Raw genomic sequence first — 25,654 nt, 5'->3', positions numbered from 1 at the left:
ATATAGTAAACCGGAAGTTTACATGTTATACAACACACGAAACTGAGCACAAACAAGACCGGTAAACATAACCTTTGACCACTCGTCATTATCTCCCAGTTAAGGCTGTTATGCTATTCGACATGGGGAATTCTCTAGCGAAAGCTGCGGCGGTAGACTTTGGCATTCAATGGGCGTGCTGGGCGGTGGCCGCAGCGCTACAAACGGAAAAATTCTACGATCTAGCAGGTCAGTGCACAATATATGGTAAATGCTTATAATTAGCGTCCAAGATATTTACAGTACACTTATTGCAAGAAGGATATCTTGATATAAGTTACATAGACTATTTATAGAATTTTCATGAATTATATTGCAATTGCAGGCTGCTTTATTTACAATAATATCGAAATATCTTACAGTCTATATATCTACCGGAATGCTGGAAGTTAGCATACTGGTACAGAATCTGGCTATGACGAAAGTACGATAACTCTTACATATAACCTACAAGTACAAGTAACAAAAAAAAAACATTTTATTTTCTTTAGTGCAAACGCACTAATGGTATGCGACATACATTTTTAGATAGCGGTTTTGCGAATCTCTGTCCAAATGTTGCCAATGTTGTACCACAGGGCCATGTATAGTCTCTATTTTTCATATAGAGACTATACTATGAGACTTTATCAATATTGTGTCCCCATGTATTCTATTTAGTAATGGAACCTGTCTTTTTGCCCCCCCCCCAATTTTCGCCGAGTAAAATGTTCTTAAAGTGCACATTTGTAAGAAAAAAGCGTCCTTTTGCACATTTTTGTACTTCAATTCAGAAAATTTTCCTCTGCGCGGCGCGTTTCCTAAAACGTTCAAGCACGTAATGTTCAAACTTTTAATAATGAAAATTCAATGCACACGAACTAGGCTAAAAATGTCCATCAAGGGATTATACTTTTTCAAAAAAAAAAAATCTTCTTAAAAGATTAATTTGTTCATATGTCTTAGCAAGACAATCAATTCATTATTATTTTCATCTCTGCCATTTTAAATCGTACAATTTTTCCCGGGAGACCCCCCAAACACCGAAATCTCGCGCCTTTAGCGCTCGCAAAATCATCAAATCACCCAAGTCATTCTTAATCGAATTTTTTTCCAGGGGATACCCAGGACCCCCTAACTCGCACACTAATTTGCGTATTCATTAATTTCCCTGTTTTCAACGCCACTGTCTAATAGATGTATACAAGGATTATATATAATAATTAATATATGATTTTTTTTCTCAATTAACCCCTGTAGGTGCGGGCGCGCGAGGGAGGGGGGTGTTACGAAATATTTAATATTCAGGACCTTTGCCCACCCACCCCCCATTACGTTTCATCGTCCTACGCCAGTGCCTCGTATCTAACAGCACACGTTTCTCAACGTTGTACATATAATATATTTTTATTGATTATATACCGTGGTTAAAGAAAAGATCAGGTGCAAATTTAATTACGAGTCTGCTGAGGTTCATCCTCGATATTCCAAGGGTTACCATCACTTGTCGTAGTATTCACAGTACTGTGAAAATAACCCCAGGAGTACAGAGGATGTCAGGAGTTGATTGAAAAATGTCAAACTTTACAACTGTGCTACTCATTTAATGACAATGTGATTAGATTGGTTTACGTTTCGTATTTTACGTCGTCACAACATCAAGCTCATAGGGTAAAGTCCGAAATATTCCGATGAAGACTTTTCGCGAATATAGTTTGTAATATCTTTTAGAATATCCTGTTATTTGATAGGGTTGATTAGGGTTAATGTCATATTAAAAACTAATATCATTTAATAATGCTCCACTGCCGACAGAGCATAAATGATACTCATCATTTAAACAATAATTGGTGTTTAATTGTGTAAATATGTGTCTAAATAACACAACAAATAATATACATGGAAAATAATTTATTTTACTGTTGGTAAATGCGCAATCAGTACTTCATTCCATATAGAACATAGTCAGTGCAACGAATTGTTTTCGGGATGAATGCAATTAATTATTTTAAATATTTTTTATTTGAAAGAAAATTTGAAGCTCAAACTTTTCAATGATGCAAGTAACTTTAATAACTGAAGAAAAATGATAATTTGTCGTCGTCTGCCCTTTTTTATTTAGAAACAATTCGATGGAGCATTTTTAAGGACGTTTTTATGCTATGCCACAACCTTTACCAGCACGTATCACTTAAGTGTTTATTACAAAAAATGTGATTATTTACAGGATCAAGCACATTTTTCTACCTGGCACTACAGAGTTTGCGATGGAACAACACCTATTACCCCCGACAGAAGATCAACACGGGCATGGTCATGACCTGGTCAGCCAGGTGTGTACTGGTCAATTTTGGACATCACGATTTCTAACCAACTTAAACTAATACCACACTAGGTTATCTTTTCAGGTTTCCGTTTCCAAATATTGTTTGTGGGTTAAAGAGTCACTGTAGAGATACTGCAAGCAATTGCTGTAAAATTTTGAGCTATTTAGTATACATTCTTCAAATAAGTTTGTGTAAAGATTTATCGGAAACATAATCTCAAATTTTCTTCCTTTTATAGATTCAGAACGCCATATCGGTGAATTCGGTTTAAAGTGAAATCCATAACAACAAAAATGAACTCGATTTTTAATTTCATAACCAATATCTCAGAGCGGAAACCTGAATAATGAAGCTTGCACTCGTATGATTTATTATTTCAGGGCCAACCTAAGCGGACTCGGGTACTTTAATTCTGCTGATATATTGTAAAGCTTAAGGAAATAAGTATGTTTTCCTTCTGTTTCTGTGCAGCGTTCTTGGTAGAGGCTCCGATAGGTTCTGGTACTATACTGTATCTCGCTCTGCTCTCTCTGAAATGGAACAAAACCTACTACAAACGACAGCGTATCGTGTCGTGGCTAGCGGCCACATGGGGATTTAGGTATGGTTCGTGATAGCTCCTGGCACACAATTGAAATATCACTGAAATATTTCCCACAATTTCGAATGATATTGAAATGAAATTGTAAATGTGGTCACTTTTCCTGTCACCTCAAATTCTATATCGTCTGTACAAGAAGGCATCACTTATAGATGTCACTAAATTAAAAGTGACTGCGGTGGAAGTGACGTTGTCGTCCGTACAGAACTTTACATGCGGCGTAGAACTCTATTACTTGCGAATAATAAATTCCCTTCAGCAAATCCGAACGCTGCCTTCAGGTCAAAATTCGAAAGGCAAGGTCTCAGCAGCTAATTCATTTCCACGCATGATTCGAATACGTTGTACTGGTGATAGGCTTGAACTTCATAGAAATATCCCTTACCATATAAGACAATGTCACTTTATACATACACGTACATGTAGTTGTGTTTTGTACTAAATTGTAAAAGGTATTCTTAAAAAAAATATAATGATATCTCCTGGGAAAGCATTCCCTTCTCAATATGGTCAAATGCAATTATGAGTGAAGTAATGAAGCTAAATATCCAGTTACTCTTTAACATGTCAGGACATAACGGTCATTTCCTCAGTAAATCACTGCCCTACAAGTTGCAAAGAAAAACATATAAAAATAAAAGGATCTCGACACAAGAAAAAAAATCACAACGACACGTACATGTAGTTGTGTTTTGTACTAAATTGTAAAAGGTATTCTTAAAAAAATATGATATCTCCTGGGAAAGCATTCCCTTCTCAATATAATTTTAATGCAATTATGAGTGAAGTAATGAAGCTAAATATCCAGTTACTCTTTAACATGTCAGGACATAACGGTCATTTCCTCAGAAAATCATTGCCCTACAAGTTGCAAAGAAAAACATATATAAAATAAAAGGATCTCGACACAAGAAAAAAAATCACAACGGTATACAGTACCGGTTCGTTCATACCTGATTTCTAAGTGTGGTATTCAAAACCTGCAGTCATATATCTTGTCAGAACTAGAAATGATTTAAATCCTTAGTATCAACAATATTTTCTTAAACCAATATTGTATATTGTTGAAAATGCTATATAGCATTACAAATTATGCATATATTCATTTTAAATATAAAATAAAAGAAAACCTTTAATGATTTAATGCAGGTTGGGATTATTCTTGTTCTCACGGATACTTAAGGAAGGACAAGATCGCCGTTTTAACAAAGTCAGAAATAAGCCTAGCACCTTCTTTGTCTATTGGACCATACAAGGTAAGTTGATTTATAGGTATAACCATCCGTTAAACTTTTGGACCTTTGTTGAGCTGAATTTGGTGTAATACTGCTCTGGTAGAATTAAACACTTATATAAGATTTTACCAGGTCGCTATGTCGCTATCTTGTTTGTATTGGTTATGGAGTTGCTTAAAAAATGCGCTTAAAAATGATGATTTGATGTGCATATTACTTACGGGAAAACGATGGCCATAGAGCACCACCCTGAAGAACCTATTGTTTGGGCAATGTGGTTCACACATCCGAAACAAATGCTCTATATCGACTTCCTTTCCACGTAAGTTAAAGTTATAATGGTTAGTAATTTATGATTTATTGAATGTGTGTGTGTATTTCCAGGTGATATTAGTGGATTGATTAGTGTTAAAAGAAAATTTGGATATTTGTTACCGTCATATATACATGTGTTGAAGTGCTAAGTGATGTGACCCTTTGCAATAGTGGAACTGTTACGCTTTTTATAGTGTTATCTCACTGCATTATGCTGCCTGAGATACAGACAAAGCATATGCCACCCTGTCGCATTATATTGACAGTGAAACCAGTCGTTCCACTCCATTTATGTTGAGCTCTGAGCAGAAAGTACCCCTTCGATACTCTCTTGATTTTCTTGTCCAAGGGACAGAACTTTGATTTAAGACGTACGGTGTATACATTATTATTTATTGTACATTTTTTTGTATGTTCATTGTTTTGGTTTTAGGTGTTTGGGTATTTGCCACCCTTCTGCCCACTCTGATCCTCAATAATAAGAAGGAAGATAAACCCTTAACACGCCGGGACTACATCGGATATGGCATGTGGACTGTCGGATTCCTACTGGAGACCATAGCGGACTACCAGAAGTCCCAATTTAGAAGTAACCCAGACAATCATGTAAGTGATTAGAGACAAAATGAAGATTTTAAAAATTCCATTCTTAATTCAATTATCTCTAAGTCTTTTTCAATTCATAAGAGAGGAAATTGAACCTTAAATAATCAAATACTGTTCGGTTGTTACAGATATATAACAATGTTTGCGCAATGAACATGTACTGTGGTCTAAATGAACAGGTGCTGGAAATTAATTGACACGTTTTTCATTCTCAATTATTTACACATATATCCGTTCGCTATTCGCTTAATAACATAACTAATCCGTAATATATGGCAGTGGAGTTGATGTTCAAAATATTGATGTGATGCAAATGAATCCAAAATGCAGTTAAAAACATAGTGAAAACGTACCAAACAGAAATAACAATTTGTAAGGGACGGGCTACAACTATGCTTACATTTCCTACCTTTGTGTTGTAGAAGACTTTTATTAACCAAGGACTATGGCGGATGGTCCAGTACCCTAACTACCTCGGAGAGATCATGATGTGGTCCGGACTTTACCTGTCCTCCTCAACCGTCCTAAAGGGCTGGGAACACGTGGGTGTACTGTCCCCTATCTTTGTGACTTACCTCCTAACCAACGTCAGCGGTATTCCTCTACAACAACGCTCAGCCATGAAGAGATATGGATCAGATCCGGCCTATCTAGAATATCTCAAGTCAACACCAAAACTTATACCTTTCATTTGGTGAGGAGTGATTTATGATTATGGCCTTTGTGACATCAGTAATTCTGGACGGAAGTGGCGTAATATAACGTATGTAACTTTTGTGTGAATGATTGCAATGTATGATTCCAATGCATTTGGCGAAGTAAATACATTTACGGGCTGATTAATATACAATATTAGTTGTGCGGTGGTTACAATATACATATGTACACTATGCAAGTAATGTATTGATAACCCATTAATATATTTTTTCAGTAGCTCCAAGCTACAAGGACCGATTTAGCTGAACTTCATTTGCTATTGACAGAATATCACATGGAGTGAATATGAATGGTGCTGAAGTTAATGTATCATAAAAAGGGATTACCGAATTAGAAATGAACATATGCTAGGCTTAGGATTATCGTTTGTCCTTAACAAGCATGTGTCAATGATAAAGTATTATCAATATGATATACTGAACAACCGGTTATCTATAGCACATTTCAGGGTTGAACACACGACCATCAAATACAAAGGTTACACTGATAAGTGTAATATCAACCTTGACAGTCTATAGGCAATGTATATAAACAATGATTTGGCTTCATGGTTGGACCGTATGTTTTCATATCATTGCATTGTAGATGTTAACAATAATTCATTTCATTTTTTTGCATTATTGTCAAAAATATTTTTTAGCTCTTATTTGTACTAAAATTAAAACCAATGCATTGTAAGTATTGTAATTTGCAAAAGTAATGGTACTTGTTGGTGGCAAATAATATATTTATTTTAAAAATCTCTTTTTGATTCGTGAGTATGAAAAATACGGCATATATAACTAAGTAAAAACGAAGTATACTTTACACAAACACATTGTACTCACATAGACTGTTCACGATCGGGTTCGAGCTGAGATCTAAAGCCTTCTTATTGGGTGCTGTCATTACCAAAGGCAATGCAATAACGAGGAAAAGAGCGAACTTCATGATGATGTGTAGAGTGAACAGGCTATTGACCTGTTTAACAAGCAAACATTCGTGTTGTAATTAAATTGGAATAAATTAAGAATCGCAGTTAGAATTATAATTCGTGCGTGTACAGAAAACAGCTGCATATTCTCATTTCGGTCTTTTCGAATTATGCTTATGTTTCCTTTTAATTTCAGTATCATGTTTCGATGTGAAGATATGACTATTTTTCCCCCAATATCATCTGTTTCGCGTTTTTTACGGATAAAAGTCAAGCTATCATTAATGAAAATACTTATAACTTATATCTATAACGCACTTTTTGTTTTTAAAACCATATCTACAGATGTACTTGATTTACATAAAACAATGTGAATGAAAGGGTTCAATCTATCTAGGATGATATTATGATTTATATGATGAATAAATCCTTTTCCTGTCCCTTTTTGAGTAAGTACACATTCGACATCGTATCATGGCGTTTAATTCGCCAACTAATTGTGTCATTTCAAAACGAAACCATGAAAAATATAGTTGTAACGTATTTATTTTCCTGTTATTTGGCAATAAAACTAAATCGCAAAAAAGTTCCTTTACATCACAAAAATGCTGCAATATTAAGTTATATCAATAGCAACCATGTCACCGAAATAATATATTAAAGACATATCAAAACTTGATAACATGAAGGTAATCGATGAGAATTTCAAAGTGTTTATGTGACACCAGTTGTTAATAAATGTTTGCTTTGAAAAAACAATCGTTAAGGAATAATACTTCCTTTTCGGAAGTAAATTATATCAAATCATCAATGTAAATACATTAAAAATTATACGAATAACGCTATTGCTTTATTTCAAATTCTTAAAGAAATCTTATGAGACAAACGATATTAAGAAAATGTATTAATTTAAATACATGCGGAAACCCAATCCCTAAATATATGTCTTGATAAACAAAACTGTTGATAGAAAAGTATACTAAAACGTTCATAATCCTTAGCTTACCTTCTACCAATGTTACTGCTTGCAGACGGCTAGGTTGGGACAATGATGTGCACTGCTTATATAGAGGCAAATCTACGTTCACATGCATGACAGACAGCAGCTGTCAAAAATACAGCTAATAAAAAGTAAAAAAAAAATGAGCATTTTCCCTTATCTTTTCAACAGCCAAACACATTCAAACAATCTAAACTTTTTTGTGTGATACTCATACTTTATTATATTATACCTTTAAGATGCTCCATCGCTGATAAATGGTATTTGTTCTCAATCGAAATCAGGAACAGGTGAATTAGTATTTTTCTCCAGTCCTAAAGGTTACAAATCATTGTAAAGTTTGAGATTCTTATTTAACTTCAAGATAATATATATATATATATCTATAATTGATTGCGTCCCGAAAATAGTCCACGGCAAATATGTTCTCTGTGGAATGATGTATTGATTGTGCATGCACCAAATGCAAAACAAGCTACTTTATATGTATTTTTATGTTAATTAGACACATAAGTGTATATACACTATTAAACATCAGTTATTGTTCACATGATGAGTATCGTTTATGCTCTAGATTTGTCGGTGGTGGAGCATTTTTAAGGGCTCGAATCAAAATATACTAATAAACAAAATACAAAGTATCGTTAATCATTTTGACTTTTGATAAAAATACGTGTGATATCGTGCAATTTTATCATTTTTCTTTTATATTGTTATCTCCGTTACATTGATTTAAAACCATATTTAATATACTGTATGTCGTTTATATTCGCGAGTAAGAAGCAAGAAAAGACCCAGAGGGCCTTATCGCCCCATTTAGATTTTGAAACATAAGTCTTATCTATGCTCTTATTGGTGGACAATGGCGAATGGTTCGTGGTAATGCTCAATGTCGTCACGAATTCTAACACGTGCAGTAGGAGGGCAGCGTATGTATACCATAAGACAAACAGTATACGGTGCCACCTTGATATGCACGTGGTTAGTTTTATATGTTTGACCTTTCTAACATGCGGACGTTATTTCACCCTATATCAACTTTCATATTTTCCCGTTCAGCCAAATCCCTTTAAAGATGTACACCTCTTAGAAGTCAAATTTTCGCGTAAGAAAAAACATATATCCATGTGCTCGTTTTTGTGCTTGTGTCACTCATATATACCTTATTAACAAAATGTTGAATTTTATGGGAATTTTGCTGTTTTAACCACAAAGACTAGAGGTAATTTCCTAATGAGGCGTTCAATATTAATGTATGGATGTTTGCAAAAATTATTTTCAAGTCGTCTGCTTTAAAAATATACCATTGATGATTAACAAATCTCCTGGTTTTTTCACAGAATAACAACATATGCTACACCTACCCCTTAATTTTAAGCTACAAAATGCACAATTTCCAGCCATTTTTGCCAAATGAAACCCTTTATAGAAAAAGTTTTGGTATTAAACTTTTGTAAATATTATGCATATCAAAAGGTAAAAGGTTGCTCTTTCTAAATCAGGCAGAAAAACTGGGGTTCCGTGTGCTTACTTTTTTGTCCCATTTAAATATTTATTACTTTTTAATATTTCATAGCAAAAAATAAGTGCTCAAAACACCATGAAATTTAGAAATAAAGAGACAAATGTGAATTACCAAATTAATTTTTTTACCAGATTTACAGCTTTATTTAGCTGGATGCAGCTAAAAATGCTGGCACAGTGCTGAGTTTTCTAGCAGGTACAATTCTAACGCCCTACCTGCAGGGTAAAATTCAGGAGCAGAAACTAACACTTTTATAGACTTTGATGTGTCTTGGCCAGGGGAGAGAACCCAGAGCCTTCCTCACAAGGGCGAACGCTCAACTCAACTCAAAGCGTAATACAGACACATTTTCAAAATGGTTGCCAAATGGGTCATTTCTTGAAATCCCCGTATAAAAATATCTACTTACAATATTTGACAAAATTTGCAACTAGCATCCTTAAAACAGTTAAATAGATCAAGCCCCGGTTTATCGAATTAAAACCAAACTTGAAGGCCTGGTTCGTATTCCATTCCCGTTATATTGTGGTTTATTTTGGCCAACTCGCACCGTCGCATTGGGGACCCCGCCATGTGGCAGTATAACACTGTGCCATACGACAGTTCAACAGTGTGACAATACGACTGTGTGCCAAGTGTAGTGCAACAATAATCCATGCAAAAGATTGACTTTTGTGTGTTTGATTTAATGACGTCCTATAAATAGCCATGGTCATGTAATGACCGCATGTTTTGGGAGACTGCGGTATATTTGTGATATATCTTCTTGTATAGTAGAACTCTTTCCATTTTTATATATTACTGAAGCATGTTGCCAAAGATCCATAGCAAATATCCGGTCACATTATACTGACAGTCGTCGCACTCCCTGTATGCTGAGCGCCAAACACGAGCAGAAAGTACCACTTATATAGACGTTGGTGTGTAACGGCTAACAAAAGGCCAAAAATAAGGAAGTGTCAAGGGAGATGTTAGGAAGACGAAAGTTAGTTAGGAGGATGAGAAGAAATAAAATCCTAAACGCCGCCTTTCTCGATTATGAAATAGGGGAGCAAGTACAATTCTAACGCCCTACCTGCAGAACGAACAGCTTGGCGCATAGTAGCATTGTCATATTGTCGGATAGCGTATCGCCAGCTACCATATTATTGCCCTGCAGGTAAGGCGTTAAATGTATACCTGCTACACCTATTGCTCTTAAAATGGACTTACTTTTGGATAGTATTTTTTCTCTTCTTCCAAATTGACTTCCTTCTTCCTAATGTCTCCCTCGACACCATCTCACTTTTGGCCTACAGTTAAGCGTTCACCCTCGAGAGGAATGCTCTGGGTTCTATACCACAGAATATAAGCTCAGTTTCCACTCCAGAATATTTATGATCTGAATGAACAACGGACATTGTCGTTATATCATGAACCTGAGTGCTTTCAACATGGATATGACATATCTTTAGTTCATGATAAAGACCCTACTGGACATAATTACATCCCTCGTGTGGTGTATTTGGACAGCTGAAGTTGATCTGAATATCATTTTCATATTCCCATCAATAGGTCGACGAGGAAGCATCTATGTTACATTTGCAAATGCAAAATATTCCAATATCGGGTCTTGCCTCTCGGCATGACCACAGTCCCTCTGGTTTTGACCACATTGCTGCAGGTGGTGATTTCGTTATATTTCAGAGTAAAGATGTTCTTTTACGATTTATGAACGTCCTGCAACTGATTGAAGTTATCCTCTGGAAACGAATATTTCCCAAAATAAATCTATCTTTAGTAACTGTGACCTATGAAGATGACCATCACTCACAAGGTTTGTTTTGATTGAAAACCATCGGCAAAAATACGTAGAAAGAGTAGGTTCACCTACGGTAAATAACAAAAATGTACTTCCATTTATGGTCACAGATGTCAATATGTCTAAACAATGAATTCGCAATAATGAAGAGGCCACAAGACCGTATATAGTGCCAGATAAAGCATATACTAAAGTCCTTGAAAAAAAGAGAAATTTCCAATTAGGACAAACATATAACTCTTAAGGCCCATTCATAAAAGATATATAAAGGCTAAAATAATTGGAAATTTCGGTTTCACATTACAATAAGGGAATTCATTGAATTGATTAAATATATGTAAGACGTCGCAAAGAAAGACAATAATGATGTTTTTCATGTGGCTATTTCGTTTTATTTCGATAATTGCTTTTCTACACAAATACTATCGAGTCCATTTACACTGCTGGTGCGGTAGTTGTTGTAGTTTGGACATGGAAAAAGTGCGCCAACTCCTGCAGCCTACAAATATACGGAAACGCCATTCAGAGAAATAAAAGTCTAAATTTCACTAATACAGACACTATCATTCTTATTAAACTATTTAATTTTCGCAATATCCTTGAGATAGAAATTTTGCGGATTGTAAAGTTTTGCGTCTAATAAAATAGATTGATCTCCATTGTTTATCAAATAACATTGAACAGTTTTCTAATTGATAGTAAGATAAAAGATGTGTAGGTAAGGAAGGCTATATTTATAATTTTATTTTACACGTGGATACTTACGAATGGCAAGCCAGGGGACAAGCAGTGTGGGACAGAGTGTTGACAGTGCCAGCAGAAAACTGGGTATCTACCAAATGGTCACACTCTTTCTGACATTCGACCAACCTAGCATCAGATCCAAGATCATCAACCAAGTCTGTAACTAGCTGTTTGAGCTCGTCAACATGGAAGACGTTCACTAAAAAGGAAAATGAATATGACAAGATCTATATACATAAATCTTGATAATTGTCGATAAAAAATATAAGTCTCTTACTAGTTCTAATCATCTGATGACATTTTTTCCAGAGGAAAGACACATAGTCTTCTGTTCAGTTGGATTTTGACTGATTTTTTGCCTTAATACGGTAACAGACGAACGATGCACACTTTATTAATCAATTTACCCCAGTAAACTTTATCTTCAAAGTCTTATTAAACAAATATTCAAAATGTAAATCCAATCTTTGTACGAAATGAGGTAGAAATGAAGTACAATGTTGATGTTGGTGTCTTAAATGTACTTGCGTCGTAAATTGTATTAAACGATTCTAATTTGGCAAATTAGGCTTAGAAGCTATGTTAATCTAACAGACCGGAGAGACTTATATTGTTCCTTTGAGGCCTTGCAAGGCGTTCCAAATATATTTCAGTGCTTGAACCGATTACAATTGCATTGACCAATTGCTGATTCTAAAAATGCCTTGATAACCTTCAAAATGAAAAACGTATTCATTTTAACCTGAGATATGTATGATTATGTGTTATTGTTAATGGTATAAACACATTAATTCAAATCTAAAATATTATGGAATACATGATACAGTTGATAGCAATTGAAATTTCAACAATCACAATGCCAATTATTAACACTATATACAAACACATTTTACTTACAAAGACTGTTCACGAACGGGTTCGAGCTGAGATCTAAAGCCTTCTTATGGGGTGCTGCCATTACCAAAGGCAATGCAATAACGAGGAGAAGTGTGAACTTCATGATGATGTGTAGACTGAACAGGCTATTGACCTGTACAAAAAAATGAAGACACATGTTGCAAATAAAATAAAATGGGAAATCGTAGTTTGAATTAAATACCGTGCTTTGTTTGTTTGTTTGAATAATTAACGTCCTATTAACAGTTATGGTCGTGTTAGGGCGGCCTCCCATGTATGCAATGTGTTGCGTGTATGTTGTGCGAGTTACGTGTTTTAGGAGATATTTATATTGTGTCTTCTTGTATAGTGGAACTGTTGCCCTTTTTATAGTGCTATATCACTGAAGCATGCCGCCCAAGACACCAAGCAACACACCCCACCCGGTCAAATATACTGACAACGAGCAAACCAGTCGTCCCACTCCCTGTATGCTGAGCGCAAAGCAGGAGCAGAAACTACCTCTTTTATTGACTTTGGTATGTCTCGGCCAGGGGAAAGAACTCAGAGCCTTCCTCACCTTTTTATACTAGTACTAAATTTTATATCTATAACGTTTATTTATTTTAGAACATGGTATAAAACTGTGCCTTGTATATCAGATTCAACTATGTTGGATGACATGACATGACATGATGACATTTCTTAGTATATCCATCATCGAAATATGACGTTTGAATCTCCAACTCCAAGTGTGTCATTTCAAAAAAGATACTTAAAATGTATTTTTGCAACGCTCCTGGTAATTTGCAAGATGAGGAAATAAATCTGCCTATATGACAACAATATTGCAATTACGTTAATCGTTGCAAAATAACACATTTCTTTTCGGAAGTGAATTATATAAAATCATCAACATAAATGCATTAAAGGGACAATTCAGTCTAAGAGAACATAAAAATGTATACATATATCGGAAAAAACCATTTCTAATGGAAATTAGATCAGTCGGTTTTACTGTGATATGCCTGAAAAGCCTATGGTTGTGACATGTGTGTACATGTAGATGCTCGCTGTCCGCCATTACACATTGTGGTCGAACTTCTTGTATGCCGAACCCTGTCCCTTGCTCGTAGAGCAATGTAACTTTTGTCTAGAACTGCTCAAATCGCACTGACAGTAGTGTGTTTACCTTATTAGGTGAATTGTCTTGCCTAAAAAATATTTTATCACCTTCTCAGTGGTTATGTAGTTTATTTGTTAAACGTGAGTGACTTTTGCTCGGGTAAGGGTACAGCGTCCATATTGTACCTGCTTAATCGTATTGATCAACGATTTGATATTTCAACGATATTCATTAAAATAATAAACAATAACGTGGAATTTGTCAATATTTTATATTATATGTTTCATAAGAAATGTAGAACAATACATTTATGCCATATTTTGCTTCTTGGTTATGTAAAAGAATTAGCCTGAGTGAATTGTCCCTTTAAGAGATCTAAAGCCGTCTTGTGGGGTGTTGCCATTACCAAAGGCAATGCAATAACGAGGAAAAGTGCGAACGTCATGATGGTGTGTAGAGTGAACTTGCTTTTGATCTGTAGAACAAATAAAGACACATGTTGAAAATGAAATAAAATGGGAAATCGTGAGTTAAAATACTTTGCTTAGCATTAGCGTTAACATTAGCAAAGTCTCATCTCGCCACATGTATACGGTCTCATGTCACGGTTTCCGTTTTGATTTTAATTTCAATTAATTGTCTCTATCTTATGTGTGCTTGTTTACATATAAATTGTAGTTAGTTTGTGTTGGTAGAGTTGGTAGTTGGATGCCATAGACACTAAACCCAGTAATCCCTTGTGGAGAGTATCTGACTTCGTTGTACCGTCATATAGGCGGGTGCTTCAATGCCGGAGGAATTTACGGTGATGCATACATACATGGGATACGCCAACTTTGGATACAGATACGTGTGTATTCCACGGTCGGTTGGTCAGAACTCAATACAAACTATCGGTGTCGCTCAGGTAAGACCAGTTTTCAGAAGTGTATTTTAGTTACATTTGACTACTCCCATCTCAAAATCGGTCTGGTATTCGGAAATGAGAGGGATCGGTATGGGAAGTTTTACTTACTATTAATAAAGAGGAATTATGTTTGTTTGTTTGTTCGTTTGATTAATTAACGTCCTATTAACAGCTATGGTCATGTAAGGACGGCCTCCCATGCATGCGGTGTGTTGCGTGTATGTTGTGCAAGGTGCGTGTTTTGGGAGACTGCGGTATATTTATGTTGTGTCTTCTTGTATAGTGGAACTGTTGCCCTTTTTATAGTGCTATATCACTGAAGCATGCCGCCGAAGACACCAAGCAACACACTCCACCCGGTCACATTATACTCACAACGGGCGAACCAGTCGTCCCACTCCCTGTTTGCTGAGCGCTAAACAGGAGCATAAACTACCAATTTTATAGACTTTGGTGTGTCTCGGCCAGGGGACAGAACCCAGAGCCTTCCTCACAGGGGCGAACGCTCAACCCAAGGCCAAAAGTGAGGCTGCCAAGGGAGGCATTAGGAAAGATAAAGTCAGTTAGGAAGAAAAGATAAGATCCTAAATTTAGTCGCCTTTTACGATCATGCAATAGGGGCAGCAGATACAATTCTAACGCCCTACCTGCATGGTCGAAGAGGAATTCATTCCGTACATGACATCAATGTTCGGTTTCTAGGGGTGATCGGTTTTGAGAAGGTTCGGCCTCGGGAAGTTACACCGTACATTATAAATAATACGAATATCGCTATTGCTTCATTTCAAATTCTTAAAAAATCTTATGAGACAAACGATAATAAGAAAATGTATTAATTTAAATACATGCGGAAACCTAATCCCGAAACATATGTCTTGATAAACAAAACTGTTGATAGAAAAGTATACTAAAATGTTCTTAATCCTTAGCTTACCTTCTACCAAAGTTACTGCTTGCAGACGCCTAGGACGCGACAGTGATATGCACTGCTTATATAGAGGCAAATCTACGTTCACACGCATGACAGACAACAGCTGTCAAAATTCAGCTAATAAAAAGTAAAAGAAATGTGCATTTTTTCCTTATCTTTCCAACAGACAAACATATTCAAATAATCCAAACTCATACTTTATTATATTATACCTTTACTGTCGTGTCGGTCTAACCGTTTACGATGAAAGTGATGTACTCGCCGCGCAACTTGCGCAATACCTTTTGCATACTGGGTTACAATACAATGCTAGACGCGAGTTGACTGGTTGGTGGGCCCGGCTTATATCGTGGATATATGTGACCCACGTGCGATAGATCCATCCTAAACTCATCGGGTGTTACCGTATTCATAGAACTGCAGGGTATACTACCTGTAGTTTTTACAACAAACTTTTCTTCAAAGAAGTGCAATTGTTGTGGAATGAAGTTGTCCGTGTTTCAGCCGGGATAGACTGGATAACTTTTCGCGTCATCGATAGCATGATTCACGGTAGGGGATGAACGTACCTAGAGAACAACGTAATGGCTGCCGTGAGGCCCGCCTCGCGGTAAGTTTGCCTCTGTTTGTATCTTTATCAATCAACTTCTTAATTATCAATGCCGTCTAAAGTACTTTTAATTCAATACAGATTTATCGGCTGTTAATGGATTACTTCCAGAATGTGTGAAAAAAAACGGCACATCATTATTTATTTTATCAACGGTTAGACCGACACGACAATAAGATGATCCACCGCTGACAAATGGTATTTGTTCTCAATCGAAATCAGGAGCAGCCGAATTAGTATTTTTCTCCAGTTACAAAGGTTACAAATCATTGTAAAGTTTGAGATTCTTATTTAACTTCAAGATAAGATATATATATATAAAATGATTGCGTCCCGAAATTATTCCACGGCAAACATGTCTTATATGGAATGAGGTATTGATTGTGCATGCACCAAATGCAAATAAGTTACTTTATATGTATTTTTGTGTTAACTACTAATTTTGTGTTGATAATATATACACTATTAAACATCAGTTATTGTTCACATGATGAGTATCGTTTATGCTCTAGATCTGTAGGTGGTGGTGCATCTTTAAGGGCTCGAATCAAAATATACTGATAAACCAAATATGAGCAGATGTAACATCATTATTAGGATTTAATTGTACTCAGCATGTTTCAATCATATTAAAAATGTATTTATTTGCCTCTGATTGTTGTCTGGTTCTCTATCTATGCGCCTATATGCGAATGTGTCATTTTGGCCATTTTTGATACCTGAAATCCAAGATGGCCGCCATATGCCCCCATTGGACGTTAGTTGTCAATGGCAACAAGCATAAAATGAAACTAGACATCATACCGATCCTAAAAACCATGTTTCGAAAAATTGCCAGAGGGGTACACGGGAACCTATTTCTCCTCCCCCATTTTGACAGTCGTCCTACTCCCTGTATGCTGGGGGATAGGCAAGAACAGAAAGTACCACTTATATATACTTCAGAATGCCTCGGCCAGCGGACAGAACCCATAGCCTATCTCACAAGGCTGAACCTAAATTGAGGCGATGTCAAGGGAGATGTTAGGAAGAAGAAAATAAGTTAGGAAGAAGATAAAAGATAAGGTCCTAATTTTTTCGCCTTTCACGATCATGCGATTGGGGCAGCAGGTACTTTTTTTTATATTTGTCTACTTTGCTCCGCATCACTGTTCGTATCCTATTTTATAACCGTGTTCGTTTTATGTGTCTTGATAAAAGGGCAGATCGCCTCGAAAATTTTAACATTTGTTGTCCACAGGGTTGGAATTACTTCCTTGTCCCATATTTACCATTTGAAGTAATTCGTGTCCAACAGACTTACGTTTGATTGGATCCCGTGTCATCTGGAAAATCCCGTATTACTTCTTTGACCCCTAATCAATAAATTCGCAATAATGAAGAGACCACAAGACCGTATGAAGTGCCAGATAAAGGAGATAAAGGATTTACTCACGTCCTTGAAAAAAAAAGAAATTAAAAAGACTCGTATATCCCCCGAATTACCAACAACATGATGGTCAAAGTTTATTTATGAAAGAGTTCCAATTAGGACAACATGTACATTTAACTCTTAAGGACCACTCATAAAAGATATATTGTTAGCTAAAATTATTTAGAAATTCCTGTTCCACATTATAATAAGTATTATCAAATTTGTTAGCTTGTTGAAAGATGCAACGCTTCTTACACGAACTTATTATTAAGAAGAAACGAAGCAAAATCAATATGCCCCTCATTTCGTTTGTGAGGCATAATAAGAGGTCGAATTCAACCGGAAATAGTAGGTTAGGCTGGTTATTTATTTACTCATCCTGGTATTACGGCATGTCATCGTTAAACTAGCAAATTTTGATAACGGACGACATTGGCAGACGATGCTTGTATACCTTATAGCCGACAATCTTGCTTGAATATTTTCGCAATTTCAATATTCCTATGATCACTAAAATAGATCCGCAAATTGTGAAATGGTTAAATTATGCCTATCACGAAAATTAAATTTGAGATGACTATTTTCTCGTTCTCGCGAGAACAGTGACTTGTAAATAGTCGGATGAACGGTTTGTTTATACGTTTAGTGCCCGTAAAATTGATATATGAATGGTATTGTATATATACAATGTACTTGAAATAAAAATCTTTGATAGAAAGATAAATCTTCTAGTATTCTACGTCCCAAATGAGGATACTCTTTTTTTTTAAATATACAACTAAAACATTTGATATTTTTTTATTAAAGCTTGTGTAGACTGGAATGTAAGCTTTAATTGAATACTACTAAACGAATTTTATTAGGTCTTCTCTCCACTTCTCGAGTATAACCAAAACACCAAAACTATGTTTGCCGTACAAGCCCGTGTGGCTTAGAGAGCAGTCGACGTTTAATTATTTCAAATAAATATACAGAGAATTATACACATATTCTTTTGCATACTAGCGATTTACAAATGAAATCAATCCACATTTTTTCTGAATTTTCACAATATTAACTTCAGATAAAGGGCCAACTTTTAAAAAAAATATTTTTGGTGCACTCAAACTAGAAGTGGATAATTCGACATTGTTAATAATTGACATGGCCGAAAATAACACCCCAAAAAAATCAACTTTTTCTATCTTAATAAAATAGCCAAAATTGTATTTATTACATTTTGCCTACATATTTGTGATCATAATATGTAATTATTTATACTCTTCATTATTTATACTCTTCAGAAAAAAAATACAGTTTGATGACATAAAACATTATTTTGATACCTTTTTGGATAAAAAAGTGAACCCTGTCATACACCTCTACTTGGCAACGTTAATTTGGCCAAAGCACAGGCCCTTGGGACATTTTGAATTTTTTAAACGTATTTCAAGGGTTTGCATTCATGTTGCTACAGGTAACATTTAGTTTTAATAAAATTGATTCGCTGGCAAGTTTCCATTGTTCGTGAAAGAGGTCCTTTGGAAAAAATGTAAAATGCTATAGGGACCGCAGAATCAAACCAAAAATAGATTGCAGGAAATCCCTTTTTGGGCACAATATTTAATAGAGAGGTGAATGTTTCGGAGCCTGCTGATTGGGTATTCAGGGCGCATCAGTAGCAAATGTTTAATGTATGGTTTAGGCAATGCATGAAGATGGAAAATATGTAACGAAATTTTAAAATTCTGTAAATTGTGTTTCTGTAAGGGGAAGGTAATCAATATTAGAATTTTATGAATATTTTTGGTCAATTTCAATGCGGGATTCAACATAAGATGGCACTCCCCACATAAAAGTTAGCAAGATGGTAGATCTTAATTTCTTTTTATTCACAGGTATGCGAGATGTAATTCTTAAAAATTAGTGACGGATGACAAGACTTGAAAACTTCATTTAACCTGGACAGCGGCAAACGTTAACATTTCGTATACAGATCATTTGGGTCTGTGGTCTCACTACAACCTTCTGTTTCACCTAAGTATGACAGGAGACTCTCACAATAGGATCTACATGTATCCCCATCGTGATATCTATCAGTATGATAGTCCTCACCCCCGAAACATCCTCCATAACCTGACGCCGATCATGTCACATCTTCTGAAAGTTTATAGCCAATGTCATTCAAATCCTTCATGTTTTCTAGCCAATACACAACCTCATCAAAACCTGGCGAGTTTATAAAGACACATGTGTTTCAGCTAGCTCGGGATGATAAACATTTACATAACTCACGTGTACGTAACCTTACCTGTGATTCCACTATACTTTGCATAGATTATTTGACCAATGATACTTACGATGTACCTCACCGAGAACAATAGTCGACCTTGACTGACAAGTGCTATAGTATGCGACAACAAACCATGCAATCGTTCCACTCTCTCATTGGTCGCTCCAGCACCCAATGTCATCGACCACGTGCACCCGAGCCATACCACGTACTACTGAGAAGACGTCCATCGACATTTTTCGTGAGCTGACGAAAATCCAAAATCTTCAAAACACTCCGTACCAACCTGCTTAAGATTTTAGCACTGACCTCTGTACAAGGACCACCTATACCATCATCTCAAAACATGATCAGCGTATGTCCTTGACCTCGCACGTGTTTAAAAACCTCCCTCAAAACTTTGGTAAACACATATCCGGCCGTCGCTATACCAAATGGCAACACATTAAAAACACAAAACCCACATTTCCCGTCTATCATTATATGGAAACCCAAATATTCTCTATCTCCCGGAAAAATCTGTATATGAGGGTATGCAGCCTTTATATCAAATGTAAACAAATATTCTCTCACATCGAAAAGATGAAAAGATCCCTTTACATGCCACAGTCTAGCACTAACGGCGGCTTTCTCGATTTGCTAAACGCTACTGTAAGCGGGTAAACCACCGATGGCTGGGACTCTAACTCGGACATATATCCTAATGGCAGCAACCGATCCACCTCAGCATGAACAAATACACCGTTTTCTCTAGCAGATTTATTATTATTCAAAAACACTTTAGGGGTATTTCCTTCAATGGTATCTTTTACCCTCTGAAATTATATTCACTACAACGTTACAAGCCCCAACTTCCTTCCAATATTCCAACTTACCTTTCAGCCTACCTACTGCTGACAATGCATGGTCAGCTGTCTTTTTCTCATGGTTAATTTTATTAAAACAAACCTGCGTATCTCCCTCTGCCACGGGGCCCTGCCGGGCATTCGTTTAAACATGTTTAGCAAATACAGCTATACTTAACTTATTGCCCATCGATGCCGTGCTCGGCCCTGTATTAGCTCCCTCGGGGCATTTTATCCTCCAAAGCCCAACTTTGCCACTTTATAACAAGTTCCTGGTTTCAATCTAGATCCGTCGCACGATCCTAGGACGTGTCCACGTCCCTGATGACGAAGATATCGTCTGCCCTACTGATCAGCATCATATGGTGAGTATTTGCTAAGTCTGTCCCACCCCTTGGTCTTAACTACTTTCATATTCCTAGCCCGGGCCCTGTCAATCTTCCTCTCGTCCTCTGAGTCTGAGGCAATCGGATCCGCCTGATATTCCTCCGCTGTCTTCCAGTCGTATTCCGAAATGTCGGCCAGCAAAACCAACTTTTGTCTGAAGTCAATCATTTTCATACCTTCTAAAATTTTGGCACGTGGCTACTTTCTATCTTTCTGTACAAAAATGTTCTGCTTCCGCCATTTTCACTTGAACTTTTTTGTTAATTTTGTATTTTGTATTTGTATTTATTCGTTTCTGTTTGTTGTACATGTCCTCATTTAAGTTTCAGTTATGCTTGGTAAAGGTACACCTACTAGTCCCTATGCTAGTATAATATAAAATATAGTGATACCTGTTTAATGTATTATATCATAAGATGATATACTATTAAACATTGTAAATTGTCACTTAAATAATTAGGTAAATTTTATTTGTAACAAGTAAACTGTGAGAAAAGCTCTAGGTTCTGTTCTATGGCCTAGACACACCAGAGTCTTTAAAAGTGGTAGTTTCTGCTCCTGCTTAGCGCTCAGTATTAAGGGACTAGGACTACTGGATCGCTCGTTGTCAATATAATGTGACCGGTGGGGTGTGTTCCACGGTGTATTCGGCGGCATGCTACAGTGATATAACACTATGAAACGGACAAGGGTGCCACTATACACGAAGACATCACGAATATACCGTAGTCTCCCAAACTCCCAAAACATGCATCATGTAATTCATACAAGCAACACACAATATACATGGGAGGCCATCCTTACATGACGCTGTTAGCAGGACGTAAATTTAATCAAACAAACAAATGAACTCTTGGATTTCGTTTTGAAGTGAGAGATAAAGAAAAACTATTTTAACTGTTGAGAGGGAAAGCAAGAAATATTAATATGTAAGCTGTCGCAAAAAAAGACAATAATGATGCCATTTCATGTGGCTATTTCATTTTATTACGATAATTGCTTTTCTACACAAATGCTATCGAGTCCATTTACACTGATGGTGTGGCAGTAGTTGTTGTTGATGGTTTGACATGGAAAAAGTGTGCCAACTCCTGTAGCCTACAAATATACAGATAAACCTTTCAGGGAAATAAAAGTCTAATTTCGATCATACAGAAACTATCATTCTTATTAAATGTTTTCATTTTGCAATATCCTAGAGATAGAAAGTTAACGGTTTGTTTTGCTACTAGTAAAATAAATTGATCTCCATTGTTTATCAAATAACATAAAACTATTTTTAATTGAGAGTACAGATAAAAGATGTGTAGGAAAGGAAGCCTATATTATTTTATTTTACACATGGATACTTACGAATGGCAAGCCAGAGGACAAGCGGTGTGAGACAGTGTGTTGACAGTGCCAGCAGAAAACTGTGTATCTACCAAATGGTCACACTCATTCTGACATTCGTTTAACCTAGCATCAGATCCAAGATCATCAACCAAGTCTGTAACCAGCTGTTTGAGCTCGTCAACATGGAAAACGTTCACTAAAAAGGAAAAGGAATATGGCAAGATCTATATACATAAATCTTGATAATTGTCGATAAAAAAATATAAGTCTCTTACTAGTTCCAAAACATCTGATGACATTTTTTCCGGAGAAAAGACACATAGCCTTCTTTTCAGCTGGATTTTGACTGATTTTTCATTTGCCTTAATACGGTAACAGACGAACGAAGCAAACTTTATTAATCAATTTTCCCCAGTAAACTTTATCTTCAGAGTCTTAACTATCTGTTAATCTGTTAATCTAACAGACACCGAAGAGACTTATATTGTTCCTTTGAGGCCTTGCAAGACGTTCCAACTATATTTCAGTGCTTGAACCGATTACAATTGCATTGACCAATTGCTGATTCTAAAAATGCCTTGATAACCTTCAAAATGAAAAACGTATTCATTTTAACCTGAAATATGTATGATTATGTGTTGTTATTAAACACATTAATTCAAATGTAAAATAATATGGAATACATGATATAGTTGATAGCAATTGAAATTTAAACAATCACAAAACCCAATTATTTACAGTATATACAAACACATTTTACTTACAAAGACTGTTCACGAACGGGTTCGAGCTGAGATCTAAAGCCTTCTTATGGGGTGCTGCCATTACCAAAGGCAATGCAATAACGAGGAGAAGTGTGAACTTCATGATGATATGTAGACTGAACAGGCTATTGACCTGTACAAAAAAATGAAGACACATGTTGCAAATAAAATAAAATGGGAAATCGTAGTTTGAATTAAATACCGTGCTTTGTTTGTTTGTTTGAATAATTAACGTCCTATTAACAGTTATGGTCATGTTAGGGCGGCCTCCCATGTATGCAATGTGTTACGTGTATGTTGTGCGAGGTACGTGTTTTAGGAAATATTTATGTTGTGTCTTCTTGTATAGTGGAACTGTTGCCCTTTTTATAGTGCTATATCACTGAAGCATGCCGCCGAAGACACCAAGCAACACACCCCACCCGGTCAAATATACTGACAACGAGCGAACCAGTCGTCCCACTCCCTGTATGCTGAGCGCAAAGCAGGAGCAGAAACTACCTCTTTTATTGACTTTGGTATGTCTCGGCCAGGGGGAAAGAACCCAGAGCCTTCCTCACAGGGGCGAACGCTCAACTCAAGGCCAAAAGTGAGGCGGTGCCAAGGGAGACATTAGGAAAGATAGTCAGTTAGAAAGAGGAGAAAAGATAAGATCCTAAATTAAGTCGCCTTTTACGATCTTGTAATAGGGGCAGCAGGTACAATTCTAACGCCCTACCTGCAGGGCAGAAGATACTGTGCTTAGCATTATCATTAACATTAGCAAAGTCTCATCTCGCCACATTTATACGGTCTTATGTCATGGTTTCCGTTTTGATTTTAATTTCAATTAATTGTCTCTATCTAAAGGCTGTATTTGTTCCACTATCAACTGTTTCGCATTGACTACGTCTAGAAAACAGTACATACTACAAACCATGCCATCACTTTTTTATACTAGTACTAAATGCTATATCTATAACATTTATTTGTTTTAGAACATGGTATAAAACTGTACCTTGTATATCAGATTCAACTATGTTGGATGACATGACATGACATGATGACATTTTTTTAGTATATACATCATCGAAATATGACGTTTTAATCTCCAACTCCAAGAGTGTCATTTCAAAAAGATACTTAAAATGTATTTTTGCAACGTTCCTGGCAATTTGCAAGATGAGGATATCAATATGCCTATATGACAACAATATTGCAATTACGTTAATCGTTGCAAAATAATACATCTAAAGCCTTCTTGTGGGGTGTTGCCATTACCAAAGGCAATGCAATAACGAGGAAAAGTGCGAACTTCATGATGGTGTGTAGAGTGAACTTGCTTTTGAAATGTAGAACAAGTAAAGACACATATTGAAAATGAAATAAAATGGAAATCGTAGTTTGAGTTAAAATACTGTGTTTTTTGCGTGTGTATTTCACGGTCGTTCGGTCAGAACTTAATGCAAACTATCGGTGTCGCTCAGGTAAGGCCGGTTTTCATAAGTGTATTTTAGTTACATTTGACTACTCCGATCTCAAAATCGGTCTGGTATTCGGAAATGAGAGGGATCGATATGGGAAGTTTTATTTACTATTAATAAAGAGGAATTCATTCCGTATATGACATCAATGTTCGGTTTCTAGAGGTGATCGGTTTTGAGAAGGTTCGGTTTCGGGAAGTTACACTGTACATTATAAATAATGCGAATATCGCTATTACTTCATTTCAAATTCTTAAAAAAATCTTATGAGACAACCGATATTAAGAAAATGTATTAATTTAAATACATGCGGAAACCTAATCCCGAAACATATGTCTTGATAAACAAAACTGTATAAACAAAAAAGTATACTAAAATGTTCATAATCCTTAGCTTACCTTCTACCAAAGTTACTTCTTGCAGACGGCTAGGACGCGACAGTGATATGCACTGCTTATATAGAGGCAAATCTACGTTCACACGCATGACAGACAACAGCTGTCAAAATTCAGCTAATAAAAAGTAAAAGAAATGTGCATTTTTTCCTTATCTTTCCAACAGCCAAACACATTCAAACAATCCAAACTCATACTTAATTTATTATACCTTTACTGTCGTGTCGGTCTAACCGTTGACGATGAAAGTGATGTACTCGCCGCGCAAGAGATGTACTCTCCGCGCAACTTGCGCAATACCTATTGCATACTGGGTTACAATATAATGCTAGACGCGAGTTGACTGGTTTGTGGGCCCGGCTTATATCGTGGATATAAGTGACCCACGTGCGATAGATCCATCCTAAACTCATCGGGTGTTACCGTATTCATAGAACTGCAGGGTAAACTACCTGTAGTTTTTACAACAAACTTTTCTTCAAAGAAGTGCAATTGTTGTGGAATGAAGTTGTTCGTGTTTCAGCCGG

At 36.2% G+C, this 25,654-nt stretch overlaps 3 protein-coding genes across 4 annotated transcripts; 1 reads left to right on the top strand and 2 right to left on the bottom strand.

The window, feature by feature from the left end:
- LOC138314346 (uncharacterized) lies at positions 1–6,252 on the top strand. The gene is made up of 5 exons (XM_069254649.1): positions 1–228; positions 2,246–2,351; positions 4,096–4,202; positions 4,930–5,102; positions 5,525–6,252. Exons 1-5 carry the CDS (start codon positions 111–113, stop codon positions 5,798–5,800), a joined length of 780 nt encoding a protein of 259 aa, XP_069110750.1. The 5' UTR covers positions 1–110; the 3' UTR covers positions 5,801–6,252.
- A 5,175-nt stretch (positions 6,253–11,427) lies between these two features.
- LOC138314348 (uncharacterized) lies at positions 11,428–15,722 on the bottom strand. Of its 2 annotated transcripts, XM_069254650.1 has the most exons (5): positions 15,646–15,681; positions 15,087–15,240; positions 12,700–12,832; positions 11,824–12,001; positions 11,428–11,557 (listed from the first exon to the last, which is right to left on the bottom strand). In XM_069254650.1, exons 2-5 carry the CDS (start codon positions 15,138–15,140, stop codon positions 11,494–11,496), a joined length of 429 nt encoding a protein of 142 aa, XP_069110751.1. In that variant the 5' UTR covers positions 15,141–15,240; positions 15,646–15,681; the 3' UTR covers positions 11,428–11,493. The 2 variants fall into 2 exon arrangements, with proteins under 2 accessions (XP_069110751.1, XP_069110752.1); XM_069254651.1 differs by lacking the exon at positions 15,087–15,240 and having other exon boundaries at positions 15,646–15,722.
- Positions 15,723–22,134: 6,412 nt separating this feature from the next.
- Positions 22,135–25,285, bottom strand: LOC138314349 (uncharacterized). Its single transcript, XM_069254652.1, has 4 exons — positions 25,131–25,285; positions 23,270–23,402; positions 22,524–22,701; positions 22,135–22,268 (listed from the first exon to the last, which is right to left on the bottom strand). The coding sequence occupies exons 2-4, from the start codon at positions 23,370–23,372 to the stop codon at positions 22,199–22,201; spliced, it is 351 nt and encodes a 116-aa protein (XP_069110753.1). The 5' UTR covers positions 23,373–23,402; positions 25,131–25,285; the 3' UTR covers positions 22,135–22,198.
- Between the last annotated feature and the right edge of the window lie 369 nt (positions 25,286–25,654).

The sequence above is a fragment of the Argopecten irradians genome, chromosome 2 (assembly GCF_041381155.1).
Source record: "Argopecten irradians isolate NY chromosome 2, Ai_NY, whole genome shotgun sequence".
Lineage (NCBI taxonomy): Eukaryota > Metazoa > Mollusca > Bivalvia > Pectinida > Pectinidae > Argopecten > Argopecten irradians.
Note: the sequence above shows the minus strand (reverse complement) of the source record. Positions and strands in the feature narration are given on the sequence as shown.